This window comes from Triturus cristatus, chromosome 8 (genome assembly GCF_964204655.1).
Source record: "Triturus cristatus chromosome 8, aTriCri1.1, whole genome shotgun sequence".
Lineage (NCBI taxonomy): Eukaryota > Metazoa > Chordata > Amphibia > Caudata > Salamandridae > Triturus > Triturus cristatus.
In genome coordinates, this window is record NC_140591.1 from 456,768,275 (window position 1) to 456,785,729 (window position 17,455).

Genomic DNA, 17,455 nt, shown 5'->3' on the forward strand with positions numbered 1-17,455 from the left:
GAGATGTGTAATTGAATGAAATGATTAGCACAACAGTTGGCAATCATCAAGGGAGACTTTGTGATTTGGTATAAACAAGACTTTCTTTTTCTGCGCCAGCAAGCATAGATCTGAAGAGAGCGGTACCCCCACTCACTTTTTGACTGAGTTATTAGCAACTTTTGTCAACTTCTTTTTAGAGCCTCAATCGACTCCTGGTGCACAAGAGATGCCCGGCTTCAAGGCATGCGGTTCCTGTAACCGACTGATATCGGTGACGGATCTGCACCGCGTGTGCCTCTACTGCCTGGTGCGTGACCATGACCCCAAGTCGTGCTCCGACTGTGGCCCTGTGGCTCGAAGTCTTTGCGGGAGTGGTCCCGAAAACTCCTCGAGGCCCGGCAGTCGGCTCCGCGTTGCTCAAGGTCCCGGGAGGTCGAGGGACTGATCGCAGAATCAGCATCACTCCTCTTCTAAGTCTTTGCACTTGGGGTCAGGTAAGTCGAAGCACAAGAAGAAGTCGAAGAAGCATCATCGCTCTTCGACTTCCCCTCGTCCGTCGGCCGCCACAACGAAGGGTGCGGGTGGTGCCCCTCCAGCAGCTCCATGTGCGGAGCCTTCAGGGTCGACTCCGGCCTTCCCTCTCTTCCAGGGACCGGGTGCGACCCCTGCCCAGCTTCGTCAACTTTACGAAGCGATGCACGCCATCTTTGGGCAGCCTGACTCCACCGGCGCGCCTTCAGGCCACGCGAACTCGGCTGGGGGCCCTAGTCCTTCGACGCCGGCGGCTACGGCCTCAGCACCGCAGGGCCCCCTTGGATCCAGGCCTGGATCCGTATCGGCACCGGTCGACCTCGTTACACCTCCGGCGCCGATTCCACCGGCACCATCTCTGCATCCAATTCCAACTGGAACCCCAGCCGGCGTCAACCCTGGCTTCCGCCCCGATGTGGGCACCGAGCCGGACCGGCGTCGACCGATGCCGGATCCAGGGCCGATGGGTACTTTTGTCCCTGTGTTCCACCCTGGCCATTTTCAGACAGATTGGCAGCCAGAGGAGGGTGAGGAAGATTGGGAGGGGTCTGGTAAACCTTTGACAGACCAGTTGGAGTACGATCCGGACTGTAGAGAGGAACTGAGGGATGCCAGTGGTCTGGATACCTCCCCAGACCTAGGCATGTTGTCTCCTCCTACCGTGGCTATGGAGGAGGGAGCGTCATACGCAGTGGTGTTGTGTAAGGGGGCCGAGGCTCTCCACCTCGAGCTACCTATGGTGGCAGTCCGGACTAACCGCCTGACAAAGGTCCTTTAACTGGCAGCGAGCTCTGCGGAGCCCCTGATGCTGTTTAATGAAGCCCTCACGGACATCCTTTTGGGCACGTGGTCTAGGCCCAACACAGGGGCTCCTGCAGACAGGATGATTGGCCGACGCTACTGCCCAGCCCCGGGCGATCCCACTTTCTTCTCCCAATACCCCACACCTGAGAGCTTGGTGGTTCAAGCCTCCACTTCTAAAGGCGCCTTCCCTACCGCACCACCGGAGAGGGAATCCAAAGAGCTGGGCCACCTTGGGAAGAAAATATTTTCTTCCGCCAGCTTGGGACTGCGGTCGGTAAACACAGCGTGTCTGTTGGGCCGTTAAACCCACTCTGTGTGGGATACGGTGGCGAAGGTGCTGCTTCAGGGCCCGGATGAGGCCAGGGCCGTACTCTCCCATGCAGTTGCCGAGGGGAGAGACTGATTACTGCCCACACATTTGGCAGGACGATTTCCACGTCAGTAGCCCTTCGACGCTACGCCTTGTTACGTTCGACTGGTTTTTCCGGGGATGTCCAATCCACCCTTTTGGACACGCCTTTGATGGCCGTCGCCTTTTCTGCAACAAGGCAGACAACTCGCTAGAGTGCTTTAAGGACTCGCGGGCTACGGCCAGGTCCTTGGGCCTCTCCACCACCCGCCCTGCGCAGTCTGCCTTTCGTCCCTTTCGTGGCTATGGAAGGGGTGCCCTGCTACGTCCCGTCCAGAGCCACAGGCCGACGCAAGCTGTTGAGCCCCAGTGCAGCCAGGGACGTGGTTTTGGGGGCCAGCGGGTGGGCAGTCCACCACAGCCCTCGCTGCAGCAGCCTCCAAACCCTCCTAGTCCGACCTTTCAGGGCCACCAAACGCCAGTGGGCGGCAGGATCAGCCATCACCTCCCCCACTGGTGCACCATCACGTCGAACAGATGGGTTTTGCAAATAGTCTAAAGGGGCTACTTCCTCCCCATCCATGCAACCTCAATTCTATCGCATGTCGGAGGATCACCTGGCCCTTCTCCAGCAGGAAGTTTCGGCACTCTTGGCCAAGGGTGCCATTGAGCGCGTTCCTGCCCCCGAAGTTGGTCGTGGTTGCTATTCCCACTACTTTCTGGTACCCAAGAAGGACAAAGGCCTGCGTCTTATCTTGGCCCTTAGGAACGTCAACCGCTTCCTCCGGACGCTCGCTCAGGTCTAGTCTTCCCTCGACCCTGGAGACTGGATGGTAGCATTGGACTTGCAGGACGCTTACTTTCACATCTTCGTCCTGCCGGTCCACCGGCGTTACATGCGATTCACGGTAGGCCACGAGCACTTTCAGTTTACCGTACTCCCCTTTGGCCTTATCAGCCCCCACGGGTGTTCACGATAGTGAAGGCGGTGGTCGCAGCTCATCTGTGCAGCCTATCTCCCTATCTTCCCCTATCTCGACGACTGGCTGTTGGAGGCAGGCTCGTCCCAGGCTGTCGTCACCCACCTCCAGACTATGGCCAACCTCCTGCATTTGCTGGGCTTCTCCATCAACATACCAAAGTCACACCAGACCCCCTCTCAGAAGTTCTTCTTCATCGGAGCGGTTCTGGACACGACGCAGTTTTGGGTTTATCCTCCCGTACAACTGTTCTGGGATATTTGGGCTAGGATTCCGATCTTTCAGCCTCTATCTCAGGTTTCGGCCAGGATGACTCTGAGGATGCTGGGCCTCATGGCCTCCTTCTGGTCGATCATGCCAGGTGGCATATGCGGGCTCTGCAGTGGTCTTGAAGTTCCAGTGGGCGCAGCATCAGGGGAATCTGTCCGATTGCGTGACAATTGCAGTGGTGGCTCACGAACCAGGATTGGGTCAACGGCAGATCCCTCTCCCTTCCCCAACCAGAACACACAGTGGTGACAGGCGCATCTCTTCTGGGATGGGGCGGCCACATGAGAGAGGCAGAGATCAGAGGCCTCTGGTTTCTGGCGGAGTCCCAGCTCCACATCAACCTTCTGAAGCTTCGGGCAATCTGTCTTGCACTCAAAGCATTCCTTTCCTCTGTCCGGGGAAGAGTAGTGCAAGTGTTCACGGACAACACCACCGCCATATGGTACTGCTACAAACAAGGCGGGGTGGAGTCGTGGACCCTATGTCAAGAGGTCCTCCCCCTCTGGACATGGCTGGAACATCAAGGCATATCCCTTTTGGTTCCACACCTGGCAGATTCTCTGAACACCAGGGCGGAGGAACTCAGCCGCAGGTGCATGATGGATCACGAGTGGCGTCTTCACTAAGCGGTGGTGCAAGGTCTCTTTCAGCAGTGGGGAGAGCCTTGGTTAGATCTATTCGCCACCGAAGAGAACGCGCAATGTCAGCAATTCTGCGCTTTTCGTCACGAGTGGAGTTACGGTCTTCAATATGCCTTTCCGTCTACACCACTTCTGCCCAGAGTGCTGAAGAAGATCAAGCGCGACCGGGCCCAAGTCATTCTTGTGACTCGGCATTGGGCACGAAGAGTCTGGTATCCTGAGCTGCTCAACATGGCCATCGATCCTCCGATCCAACTGCCTCTTCGGTAGGCTCTTCTGTCGCAGCAGCAGGGGATGGTCCTCCATCCGAACCTGTCCAGCCTCCACCTCCTTGCATGGAGATTGAGCGGCGGCAGTTGACGTTGTTTGACCTGCCTCCTGAAGTCTGTGATGGAATATTGGCAGCCAAGCGTCCCTTCACCAAGACGGTATGCACCTGTAGATGGAATACATTTGTGGCACAGTACACAGCAAAGGCTGCAGATCCCCTTTCTGCCCCTCTTTCTGAGGTTCTCTTTTTCCTCCTTTCTTTGTCCCAGCAGGGCTCTGCTCTTGGCACTCTTAAGGGCTACCTCTCGGCCATTTCAGCCTTCCTCAGGCTCCCTGATCAACCTTCTCTTCTCAAGTCCCCTGTTGTAAATACATTTCTTAAGGGCATTACTCATCTTTTTTTCTTCTGTTCCCTTCGGAATGCCCCAGTGGGACTTGAACTTAGTTCTGACATATCTTATGTGCGCTTCCTTTGAGCCACTGCATAACTGTCCTCTCAGACTTCTCACTTGGAAAACTGCTTTTCTGGTGGCCATCACCTGTGCACGCAGGGTGAGTGAGCTGCAAGCTCTGTCTTCCGAACCTCCCTTTCTGGCTGTCCCTCCGGACAAGGTCATCCTTAGAACTAGACCTTCTTTCTTCCCAAGGTGGTTACTTCTTTTTACATTGGCCAAACCATCACTTTGCCCACCTTCTTTATGCCCCTGAATCTTTCAAAAGAGGAAGAGAGGCTCCACCGTCTGGATCCAAAACGTGCTCTTTCTTTCTACTTTGATCGTACCAAACCATTCCGGGTGGAAGACCAGCTATTTGTTGGTTACGTTGGTGTTATGAAAGGTCGGGCTGTGCACAAACGGACCATCCCCAGGTGGGTCGTTCTGTGCATAAAAGCCTGCTATTCTTTGGCTAAGAAGGAGCCTCCAGTGGGGCAGCGTGCCCATTCCACCAGGGCGACGGCAGCTACCACTGCTTTGGGCCGGGCGTCCCCCTTAATGACCTCTGTCAGGCAGCTACGTGGGCATGTCTGCACACGTTCACCAAACACTTCTGCCTGGACAGTCCAGTCCGGAGAGACGGCTTCTTTGGCTGTTCTGTTCTCCAGGACTTTCTGGTGTGAACTTGGTTCGTAGACCCACCTCCGGTGTTGGTGTTGCTGGGGTATCTATTCTAAGGTAAGGAATATATAACTAATTGTTTCTTTCAAATGAACAAGTTACTTACCTTCGGTAACTATATATCTGTAAGAAACATAGGTTAGTTATAGATTCCTTACCGCCTTACCCATCCTCCCCGTTCTGCGAACTGACTTCTAGGGTTAAGGACATCCTTTCAGGGCCCTTGTTTTGTGCACCAGTGGTTAATGTCTTGCGTGAAAAGTCGTGTACAGAACTGACGTCAGCGCGTGAGGGCGGCGTCTATGTAGCTACTGCGATGTCATCCCAGCGACCACGACGACGAATGTGGAGTCGACCAACGCCACCTTCCAACACGCAGGGGTACTGCTGACGAAAAACTTTTGAGATCCAGTCTTTCGCCTGGGGATAATTCTAAGGTACCGAATATATAACTAACCTATGTTTGTTACAGATATATTGTTACCGAAGGTAAATAACTTGTTCTTCAATGCTAGCCAGATCGCCTGTAGCTCCGTCAAGTTGATGTGGAGTCCGCACACCACCAGGTACCAGAGTCCTCTGATCTCCACCTTTCCCATGTGGCTTCCCAATCCCAGAAGTGATGCAACTATCACTACAGTCAGTTCTGGTTGGAGAAGCGAGAGGGGTTCGTAGTCTATTAGCCATCACAACTGGTTCCCTCTGAGATCTGGACTAGGACTAGGTCGGAGAGATTCCCCATATGCTACGCCAAGTGGAATTTCAGGACCCACGGCCAAGTTTGTATATGCCAATGAGGATGCTTCACTAGCAGGAGGCTTTCAGACTCCCCGTTCAGGAGGATTGGCCCAGAACTGTACTGTGTCCGATGAAAGGGATTGTCTGAGAGGGAGTCAGGTGTGACTTCGGCACGTTGATAGTGAACCTCAGCGAGTGAAGGAGGTTCGTTGTAGTTTGGAGGTGGGAGATGACCGCCTAGGACTGGAACCCCTGAAGTCCGCAGGTGTGCTATGACCACTGCCATCTACCTTGGTGAATACCCGAAGGGGCACTGGTAAGGCCCACGGGGATCACGTCAAACTGATAAAGCTTGTGCCACCGTGAACCACAGATAATATCTGTGGACAGGCAGGGTGCTTATATAGAAGTAGACACCCAGCAAGTCCTGCGCTACCATCCTGCCTCCAGGGTTGAAGACAGACAGAACCTGAGTAAATGTATGCATCTTGCACTTCTCGATCTTCAGGAAGAAGTTGAGAGGGTGCAGGTCTAGAATTGAACGCAGGCTTCTGTCTTTTGTTGGCACCACAAAGTAGTGGAAAAAACATTGATGACCTACTTCTGATGCCTGCACCATCTCAATGGCTCCTTTAGCCAGAATAGCCTACACTTCCTGACAGAGCAAGGAGAGATGGTCCTTCGTCAGCCTGTCATCATAAGGTGGCATGGGTGAAGGGCTTTCCAGGAAGAGGATGGATTAGCCCCGCTGGAGTACCCACTTGTCTGATGTTATGGAATGCCAGTGGGGCAGGTGATGGTAAATCCTGCCTCTCACTGAGTGTCTTTGATGGTAGGGCTTAGAGGCATTGGGTGCCATGGGGTTATTGGATTGGCCCAACCTCTGACTGGTGGTCCCACGTAATCTGTGTGGGAACCACATGCACAGCTACAAAAAGGCTGTGAAAGTGTTGTTTTTGGTGGTTGAGCGGGAAAGTACGTGGTTAGTAGCCTCTATCATCGTGTGAGGCGCAAAAGGCAGACTGGGGTTGGCTGGGGGACATGGATAAGGCCAGAGACCTCACTGTAGCATGGCTGTCTTTAAAGCTATCCGCCGCTGAGTCTTCCTTTTCGCCAAAAAGGCAAGAACCATCACAGGGCATGTTCATGAAGAAAATCTGGACATTCCCAGAAAAGCCAGTGGTTCTACACCAGGCGTGGGCGTCAAAGTGCCACAGATGATGCAATCTCTCTGCTTAGCGAGTCGATTGTCTCCTGCCCACAATGAATGGTGAACTTTGCTGCATCGCGCCCATCAGCAATAGATTGGGTTAATATATCTCAGCCTCCTCCAAGACCATGGGCAGCACATGTGCAAGCGAATCCCACACACCGTGGGTTTATCTGCTCAAAAGGCATGTGGTGTTCACTGACCTCAGTGCTAGGTTGGCGGAAGAGAACATCATCTTGCCAGAGGTATTCAGCCTTTTGGAATCCCTATCTGGTGGTGTGGTAGGAAATGTGCCAGGTTACATTCGAAAGGGGGAGGCTTGGACCATCGAGTTTCCATGGTGGGGTGGTGGGTGAGGAAACTGGAGTTCCCAGGAGTGGGGAGATGGGGGGGCCAATTGTCCTGAGAACAGGCGCCTGTGTAGAGCTTGAACCACACCCGAGCAGGACGTCTTTAAGGTTTTCATTAAAAATGGAAGTAAAGGTTTGGAGAGGGCAACTCCCAGCTGATGCATCTCCGTCAGGACGTTTGTCTTAACTGCCACCGAGTGCAGCTGGAAGTCCAGGACCTCAGCCGCCCTCTGCACCACCATTGCATAAGAGGCTTCATCAAGCTGCCGTCTGTTGCGGTGTCGAAACCACTGGCCTCCACAAGTTCCTTGTACCAGTTGTCCTCTGGTTCATCAAGGGGATTCTGATATCCAAATCATCCCCCTCTCTGGCCTGTCAAAAGAAAGGGGCACTGGCTCTGACTTGGAAGGCATGGTAGTGGCCAGCGCCAGAGTCTCCGTCGGACGTAGCCGATCTGGCTCTGTTTCAGGGATGAGGATGGGGTCGTCACTGCTGGGAAAGACGACACTGGAGCAGGTATAGCAAAAGACCAAAGCATCGCAGGCAGTGCCGCCCTGGATCCAGCACTAGATCCATGAGCTGCGACTGGCCCTGAGGCCCCTCCTGAATCCATGGGGCCCAGAGGTGCTCCAGAGAGATCGGGCCCCTAAAATATGGGGTGCATAGCCTCATAAAACTCTGAGTTGGGCAGGGGTTGCTCTGACTCTGAGAAACTTGGAGATGCCGAGCACACCTAGGCACAGGCTCCATGGAGCAAGGCCTTGAATGGTGTCATCGTTCCTGTGCCTCGTTTGAGGGCATGGACCGACACAATGATGTTGAAGAGCACTTCAACTTCTTAGGTTTGTGGGACTTGGACTGGAACGATGATCGTTGGGAACGGCTCTGCTAGCTGTCCTGGGACCTTCTGCACGACCAGGATTGTGAACATCAAGAGGTCGTCGGACACCGAGCACCTTCAAAGAGTGTGCCTTCGAATTCATGACGCAACAGTCCTTGCAGGTCTTGGAGTCGTGGTCCCACTCCAGGCACTACAAACAAACCATGTGAGAGTCTGTAACAGACATCTGTTTGTGACAGGCACCACAGGGTTTGAAACTTAGTTTTTTTATGAGTCATACCTAGAACACCAAGAGAAAGGCTCCCAAAAAATAACTTTGACAAAACATCAAAATAAGTTAGTCTGAAATTGACTGGGGATTGCTCTCTCCGGATTTGCACTGGCTGGCGCAGAAAGAAGAGAACTGATGTCAGCGCACTGGGGTGGTGCCTATATAAGCATCACGCATGTCACTTCCCACGCAGCCGATGCAGAGCTGAACAGCGCAACCTACCAGTGCGCAGGGGTACTGCTCAAGAATTTTCAGATCCAGTCTGACACCCAGAGATTATTCTAAGGTAAAGAATCTGCAGCTAGAAGTCTCTGTCAAATATTTGTTTATTCCTTTCCCCCAATTCTTCCAATCTGAGTTACTGAGAAGTTAGGCGCTTGTGATACTGATTGACTTTCTATCAGAACAATCCTAAAAGAGATTGGCATAGAGGTTATATCTGACCCTCTGCAGAGCAAGAGTTGAGGATGTTGCTTTCTTAGCTTGAGCTTTCTCTTCTGCATTGTGCCTTGAAGCCTGGCTTCTTGTTATGCTGCCTTTTTTAATTTCCATTTTCTCTTCTTGGATTCAAACCCAAGTTGGCAACGGGACTGAGCAGAGATGCAATATAGGATTAAGCGCACTCCTACTATAAATGCCGAATGTACTACCACTCTCAAGATGGACATGCCTTATTACTGTCCAGCATCAACATCTGGAGATGGAGCAGGGTGTGCAAGTGGAACTCAACAGCTAGTGGAAGTGGTCATTTAGGCTTTTGAGTCTTATACATTTTTTTTACAGTTTCAGTTGCCATTATTAGATTGTGCCATATCTTGTTTATTTAATGGAAGACTGCCTGTGGAGGAGGGTGGCTATTGCTTTTCCAGTATGAAAAATAACTGCAGATATTCCATGTTCTGTAACCAATGAAATGTTTCTCTTTACTTCACACAGACTTTCAAACATGTGCTGATTAGAGATGGACAGCATGACTCAATTATTGTGTTTTATAATTTGGTGTTTATGCAAAAACTAAAGACAAACATTCTACAGTATGCAACTTTGCGGGTAAGATGCAGTGCTTCAATTTCATTTTCTGTCGTCAAACTGAACGTTCTTTTTAACTTAAGCTATTTTAACTGATTTGGAATGTTTTTCTGTCTTTCCTAGAATCCAACACTGTCTCCAATCCCTTACATTCCCCGTAGCCCCTACAAGATTTCTAACTCTCCTTTGCGTCTCCCGGGAGGGAATAACATCTACATCTCACCATTAAAGAGCCCATACAAGCATCCTGAAGGCTTGCTTTCCCCAACAAAGATGACTCCAAGATCAAGGTTGGTTATAGAAGGTTTCAGGAAAGGTTAATAATAAATAGTTGTGCTCTAAAATGTATTCGCTGTAATCCTGCAGCTTGTGTTTTATTACTTATAATTTTTTTTAACATTTTATTTACACAACATTAATATGACCTCTTTCTCGTCAAAATTATGGCACAGCATTACTTATTCATATTACAAACTTCCATCAGTTTACAGTGTACCTGGTATCCATACGTCGGGAGGTATACCCTAATTATATCAGTTTCACATTTTAACAATTCGTGAAAGGTAAACTTCATAATATTGTACCAATTTGTCTAATTACAATCAGGCTTAGTGTTGACCTTCGCTAGGTAGGCTAGGAAGTGTCCCCAGATGTCTTTAGGTCGTGCAGTGCTTGGTAGTTATTTACTATATAGTTTGCATTGCATGTAGACATTCCCTTCGGACATGTGGCCATTTCATAAGGATCTGGCGTTTGCTCACGAGGAGAGCCAGTGCCACAATTTTGCGATTCCTTTTTGGGATGTCCATAACATTACCCAGGAACGCCATCAGGGGGGATAGCTGCGAGTTAGTGCCCATCATTTCTTTAAATGTGTCCCATATTTGTGTCCAAAAGTTATTAATTGGAGGACAGTCCCATAACATGTTGCAAGTTTGCATTGGGTAGGTTACTCAACAGTTAAAAATTGTCTAGAAATCCATATTGTCGGGGTGTAGTATGCTCGGTGAATAATTTTTAATTGTATCAGTCAGAATTTACCATTCAAAACAATTTCTTTCATCTGTCTACAGCAGAAGGCCCACCTTACATCAGAAATACTATGTGCCATATCTGGCTCACCTTTTTATTTTCATGGTGAGGTTGCTCTTTGCTAGGATTTTATGGCACAATTGTATAGTTTGCAGATCGGGTGCCCTTTATCTGAGCACGTGATGAGTGTGACGAGTGGCCTATCAGGAGGTTGCTTAAGGAACAAGGGTTACAGGTGTTTCATGGAGCTGGTCTGGTTGCGAAAGACCAGTAGCACTTTAGTTGTGATAGGGTTATCGCCAAGGAACTCCGCATAACTCATATATTGGCTAGAAGGAAATAGGTACCCTACTTAACATTTATTTTCTGAGTAGTTTTAAATAGTCCCCTCTCAAATTTGATTGTTTTGTGAACTCCACAAAAGCCTTACTTAAATTGCAGACTGTTTCCAAAGGTAACATTAAGGTGTAAATGGAAATGTTCTTTGGCTACCAGCAGGCATTGCTACCTTGATTGTCATTCCTAAACTGAAACAGATGATTTCCATAATTGAATTGCATTCAAATTGGGAAGAGGTGCACTGTTGTAGGCTATGCCAGATCCTGCCACGCATTCTGAGCCCTAATGATGTTCTTGTGGCTTTGCCAGTCTTTGTGATGCCATAAAAGGTGTATCTGTATGCTATTGGTGGCCATTTAGATTCCACCAAGATCACCCCTTGACCCACAAGGAGTGTGGAAAATTCTCTTGCTTTCGGAAGCCCATATTAGTGCCCTGGGTTGGATCTAGTCGTCTTCGTATAAGAAGCCATCCAGATGCCAGCCTGTTGTTGAATAGAAGTTAGTGCTGCAAGTTGACTCAACTGTTACCACCATGACCATGGGCTGCTCACTATAGCCGTCTACTCCTTGCTTATAACTGAATGGAAGACAAGAGATTTCTCTCAAAAGATGGCATCTGTTCATTGGGGATTCCACAGCACACAGAAGAAACCCTCCCTGATGTAGATTACTAAAAATCAGTTTCCTGGAAAAATATTTGAAGTTTATTAGAAAAAAGACCAAACATCTGGGAAAAAATCCAGAGCCTCTGAAGTTAGCTTGTCATTGTCCCTGAAACCCATGTCACTTTGCCAGAAGCACATCCCATCTGTACAAAAATGCATTGGTTTGAATATGGAAGGTGACTCGACTCACCCTAGAAGACCCCTTTGCTGGGGAACAGAAACTCAAATCCTTCCTCTTACAGTGCTTCTCCCTCCATCAGACGCATTGCGAGAGGAAGTAGCTGTAAGTGTATCTGAAAAAGAAGCCGGATCTTGTCTGGATTTCTCAGACCAAGAAAATATCCAAATGTCATTGGGCTCCTTTCTGAGGCACATAATTGTTTGTTCTGTGCCTCAGGAAGGATCCAGACTCTGCTGGGATTTTTTTCTTATGTTAAAACAAAATGTTCAAGGCATGTGAGCTGTAGGTCACATGCTTTGCATAAGTCTGCCATCTAGTGTTGGGTCTGGATGTTTGCACTCTGTTTTTCTTCGAAGAAGTCTTTTCCAGTCACGAGGTAGGTGACTCCTTCTTTCGGCGCATGGGCATCGACTCCATTGTTAGATTGTTTTTTTCCGCCATCGGGTTAAAACGTGAATTACTGCGCTCCGGTTCTACACCGTTTCTCGAGTTCCTCTCGGTGCGCAATCCACCACCCTCGACGGTATTGTTTCTCGATCACGTTTCCCATTCTTCACTTATCATATCTGATAGAGACATCTAGCCGCAAATTCCTTAACTTAAAATATCCCCCAGGTGTCAGACTGGATCCGGAAAATCCTTTTTTCCCACCAATACCCATGCACGGCGGGAGATGGCGTCGCCCGGCTCCGTCCTGACATCGTCCACGGAAGTGACGTCAGTGGAGCCATATAAGCCCCTCCCGGCGTGCTGACGTCTGTTTTCATCTTTTCCGCGTCCTAATGCGGATCCGGGAAAATAATAACTCGGGCCTGTTATTGTTTATTTGCAGGCCTTTTTGACGCCCTTTCGCGTCCAGGAACGGTGTGTTGATGCCCTAAGTGGGCTTCAAACCGCGCCGGTCCTGCTCGACAGATGCCGACGATGGACCCTCACAAACTCTGTATATGGTGCTTGGGAGAGCACCATGACTTCGTGGAGTGCGACGTTTGCCGCCAGCTGCGGCTGCAATCACTGCGGGAACGCCGCATGAAGCTGCTGTCTGCCTGGATGTCCGGAACGGACCCTTCGCGACCCAGGTCTCCTCCAGCGGAGTCGTCCATGCAGCGGGGCCGGTTCCGGCACCGTCGCCATCATTCGCCTACCTCAGGTAAGCATTGCCCCCTCCCCTCCCTGGCACACCTCCAGGCCACACAGAGAGGGTAGGGACTCAGGTTGGGACATCACCGGCGGGTTTACCCTCGACTCCAACTGAGTGCCCTGACTCTGACACTAGAGTTGCCGCAGGTAAGCATTTGCCCCCCCCCCCCTCCCTGGTGCGCCTCCGGGCCACATAGCGGTGGTAGGGACTCAAGTTGGGACACCGCCAGCGGGTTTACCCTCGGCTCCAACCGAGTGCCCTGACTCTGACACCAGAGTCGCCGCAACGTCGGGACACGGCCCGAAGTGGCATCCCACGACGTCTAGCCCTTCCATAGCGCTGTCGCACAGCCTTCCGATACTCCTTAAGGCATCGCTGGAGGTGGCTGCGGCGCAGTGCACGACACCGCTTTGACGTATTCTCTCCCACAGGTTTCCACCTCGGGGAAATGTGAGTCTACGCTGGTCCGACTCTGAGCGGTCGGGGCCTTTTCAGAGGTCGGCGGCTCGACTCGGACGGTCGGGACCTTTTCGGAAGTCACCGACGCCGGCTCGACTCGAAGGGTCGAGGCCCCTTCGGAGGTCGCAGGCTCGACTTGAGGAGTTGAGGCCTTTTCGGAGGTCGCTGACACGGCTCGACTCGAGGAGTCGAGGCCGACTAGGGCAGTCAAGGCCTTTTTCGGAGGTCGCCGACGCTTCGCCACTCGGGCCTCTTCAGAGGTCTCCGACGTCGCCTCAACGCCAGTACCGTCTCCAGCTTTAGTGGTGGAGGATGTGGTCCCGATGGGTTCACCACCCCCTGAGTCTTTTCACTGCTCTCCAGAGCAAGTGCCAGTGGACCATTGGCCTACTCATCCTGCTGCTGTGCTTCTATTAAGTGGCCGGTTTAGCTTGCGTCCATCACCTACTGATGACTTGCTTTCACCGCCTTGTGGGGCCATGGAGGCTGGTAGGACATTCGTCGGGGTTGTTTGCGGGGCTGCAGACATTTTAAGGATGGAGCCGCCCTCAGTCTCTAGTTCTTCGGAACCTTTGCTGGATATTCTTTAACAGGGCACGGGGAACATGGACCAGTACCTTTTGCGGAGTGCTTGTTTGACATCCTTCTCGGAATGTGGGCACGGCCCTCCTCGGGGGACCCCGTGGATCGTGCTGTGGCTCATCGGCCAGCTCCCACTAACCCCGCCTGTTTGACCCTCCATCCTGGAGCTGGAGGGCTTGTGCTTCAGGCAGCTCTCTGTTACTCCTGTTCCGTTGCATCCTCCCACTCGGGAGTCTCGGTTTCTGGAGTCGTGTCGCCGCAATGTGTTTGCATCCGCCTACTCGGGACTCCGGTCCCTCCTCACGTTGTGTGTATTTGTTCAGGCTACATTTGCCCTTTGGGACGCTGTTGACTGGCTCTTCCCCTCCTTGCCGGGGATCACGCGTGCCGATCTGGCCCGCCTAATCAGTGATGGCCATGATATGGCACACTTTTCAATTCGGTCTGCCATGGACCCCACGGATACTGTGGTCGTACTATGGCCAGGTCGGTTGCCATACGCCGCCTTACAGGATGCCCAAACAAAAGCTCAAAAGGGCTGTAGCACACCCCCTTTTGTGGGACCTCTCTGTAAGCAAACAGAAGGCAGGGTAAAAGGATGTCCCATCTTCGCCTAAGCTTGTCTGGTAAACCTTTTATCATTCCCTTTAGGGTCTTGTTGAATCTCTCAACAAGCCCATTGCACTGTGGGTGATAGGGTGTGGTGAACTTGTAGTTTACACCATACTCCTTCCACATTGCAGTCAAGTATCCTGACATGAAGTTGGCACCTCTGTCAGAAATGACCTCCTTTGGAAAGCCCACTCTGGAGACAAAGCTAAGTCCCCACCACAGGTAGTGGTATAAGGGGGGCCTTTGTGGTGCCATCTGATTTGCCACTGGCTTGGCAGGTGACACAGGAGCGACAAAACTCCTTGGTATCTTCTGACATATGGGGCCAGTGAAAGTGAGGGACAAGCCTGTCCCAAGTCTTGTTCTGGCCTAAGTGTCCTGCAAGGGGAATATCATGGGCCAAGGTAAGAAGGAAGCCTCTGAACTTCAGTGGTATGACCAACCTCCTGGATGCACCAGGCTTGGGGTCTCTAGCCTCTGAATACAGTAGCCTTTCATCCCAATACACTCTATGGGTACCTTGAGCATTCCCGGCAGCCTCAGCAGCATCCTGCTGTCTGAGGGGTTCAAGAGAGGGGCAGTCTAATTGAGCCTGCCTCAGATCTGCCCTTGAAGGTCCCCCTGTCCCAAGAAACTCAACCTGATCAGGTTCAAGTTCTTCTAGGACAGTTCCTTCAGGGCTCTCAGAATCATCCTCCTGGGAGGGCTGATCCACCACCTGAGGCAGGGGGGAAGGCACAGCCTTAACCCTACTGCTCTTTCTCTTGGGTTGTGACTGGTCCATAGTTTCAGGATCCAGCACTTGTTCAGTGGTGCACTTTTTGGCCTGTGACCTGGTCACAGCAAGGACATGTGCATCTATCCCCAGCATTTCTGCATGGGTCCTATACTCCACTTCAGACCAAACTGAAGTTTCAAGATCATTGCCCAGTAAACACTCTACAGGAAGGTCTGAACTAACAACTTTCTTGAGGCCAGTTACCCCTCCCCAGGAGAAGTTAACAATAGCCACACTATGGGAGGTAGTGGCATTGCTAGCGTTGGTCACTAGGTAATTCTCACCTAGTATGATCTGTCCAGGGTCCACAAAGGCAGGTGTCACCATTGTGACACTAGCCCCAGTGTCCCTGTAGGCCTGAGCCATTCTTTGGTTGATAAAAGGAGTCTGTCTGTACTTGCCCAGGTTACTGGGGCCTACAGTAGAGGACAAAGCTAAGTCCCCATCACAGATCAGAACAGCCTGAGTAGGTATCCTGACTAGGCCAGAATCCTCCTCAGTTCCCAGGGTTAACCCTAATACACCCTTTTGCTGGGAACCACCACTTACAGCTGGACTAGGGGGTACAGTTGCCTTAGGGGCAATGGTGGCTGGGGGCTTATCCTTTTTGGTGCACTCACTAAACCAATGTGAGTTGGACTTACAATAGTTGCACCATGGTTTCTTTTGGCCATCTTTCTTTTTATCCTTTTTGGGACCACCCTCCCCCTGAGCCTTTTGGGGGCCTGGTGAAGACTTCTGGTCTTTTTGTTTCTGATCATTACCCTTCTGGTCTGCCTTTTTCTGATCACCGCCCTGGTTCTGGTTTTTCTGCTTAACTCTAGTCCTGACCCATCTATCTGCCTTCTTTCCCAATTCTTGGGGAGAAGTCAGATCAGAATCAATCAGGTGTTGATGCAGTAGCTGGTTTTGACAGTTGTTAAGGATTCGTTCTCTCATGATCAAATTATACAATCCTGTATAGTCCTTAACCTTACTTCCCACTAGCCAGCCTTCCAGAGCCTTAGTGGCACAATCTACAAAGTCAGTCCAGTCCTGAGTCTGTGTCTTCTGGGTATCCCTGAACAACAACCTGTATTGTTCAGTGGTTAGGCCAAACCCATCAATCAGAGCACTCTTCAGGACAGTGTAATTGTCTGCATCCTCATCACTAACTGTGAGGAGCTTGTCTCTACCTTTCTCAGAGAAGGAGAGCCACAAGATAGCTGCCCACTGACTTTGAGGTACCTGCTGTACTTTGCAAGCTCTCTCCAAAGCAGTTATCCATTTGTGGATGTCATCCCCACACTTGTAGGGAGGGACAATCTTGCTCAGGTTTCTATTATCATAGTGCCTGTCTCTATCCTTAGGGATATTGCTGCCACCAGTGGGTTCTGACCCACTTAACTTTTGCTCTCTAGCCAGAGCAAGCTTCTCCTTGGCAAGGGCAAGTTCTTCCCTCTGAATCCTCAGATTAGCTTCCCTCATTCTGGCTTCATGCTCCTTTCTCTCAGGGGAAGTCATTCCCCTGTGGGAAGAAGCATTAGAGATGCTAGAGACATGGGAGTGGATGGATTCCCTTGAAGGGGATCTGTCCCTCCTGCTTCTCTGGTTAAGCCCACTTGGGGGTCTGTATGGGGGGACCCCATGCAAACTCCCATGTAAGCTTAGGTTAGCCTGGCTAAGTCTTCCTACTTGGCCCTGGCTGTCTACCTCTTCATCTGAAGTCCCTTCTGACTCATCTGTGGTGGGTAGACCCTCCTTTGTACCTAGGGTACTGGCCTGTGAGGCCCTAAAAGTATCATACTCCTCTAGGAGTTGTACTAGCTGAAGGAGGGTAGGGTTTGCACCCTGTTTTAACTTTCTGGAGGTACACAATTGTCTCATCTCCTGAAAAGTTAGGGTATCATATCTAGAGGGGGTCTTCTTCAGACCTGCCCCTCCTGAGAGAGCATCTACTTGATCTCCTCCCAGAGACATGATCTAGTGAGGGTGTGGTGTGTGCACCTACCTACACTAGTTGTTTCTACTAAACCTCTCTGGTAGTTGTAGTCAGGGTGTGTTACTCCCTTCAACCTACAACCACTAAGTCCAGTAGGACTTAAGTATTATAATCTATGTTATATGTACCTAAACAATATCTGTGTGATCTTTCAATTTAGTATCTCAAGATTACAATGGTATTACAACAGCAAGCTCAGATCCCAACCGCTGCTCACCAATGTGAGAAGTTGGCCTGATGTATGATGTCACTAGTTCTAGTGTACACCTTACATCAGTCCAAACAACCCTTATGGTGATTGG

General features: G+C 50.9%; 1 protein-coding gene across 1 annotated transcript in view; it reads left to right on the top strand.

Moving 5' to 3' along the window:
- The window catches only part of RB1 (RB transcriptional corepressor 1), a 1,278,597-nt gene that overhangs the window by 1,023,516 nt on the left and 237,626 nt on the right, over positions 1–17,455 (top strand). Inside the window, exons 22-23 of the mRNA XM_085621884.1 lie at positions 9,289–9,402; positions 9,505–9,671. Coding sequence (XP_085478010.1) covers positions 9,289–9,402; positions 9,505–9,671 — 281 coding nt within the window. The remainder of the gene's footprint in view (positions 1–9,288; positions 9,403–9,504; positions 9,672–17,455) is intronic.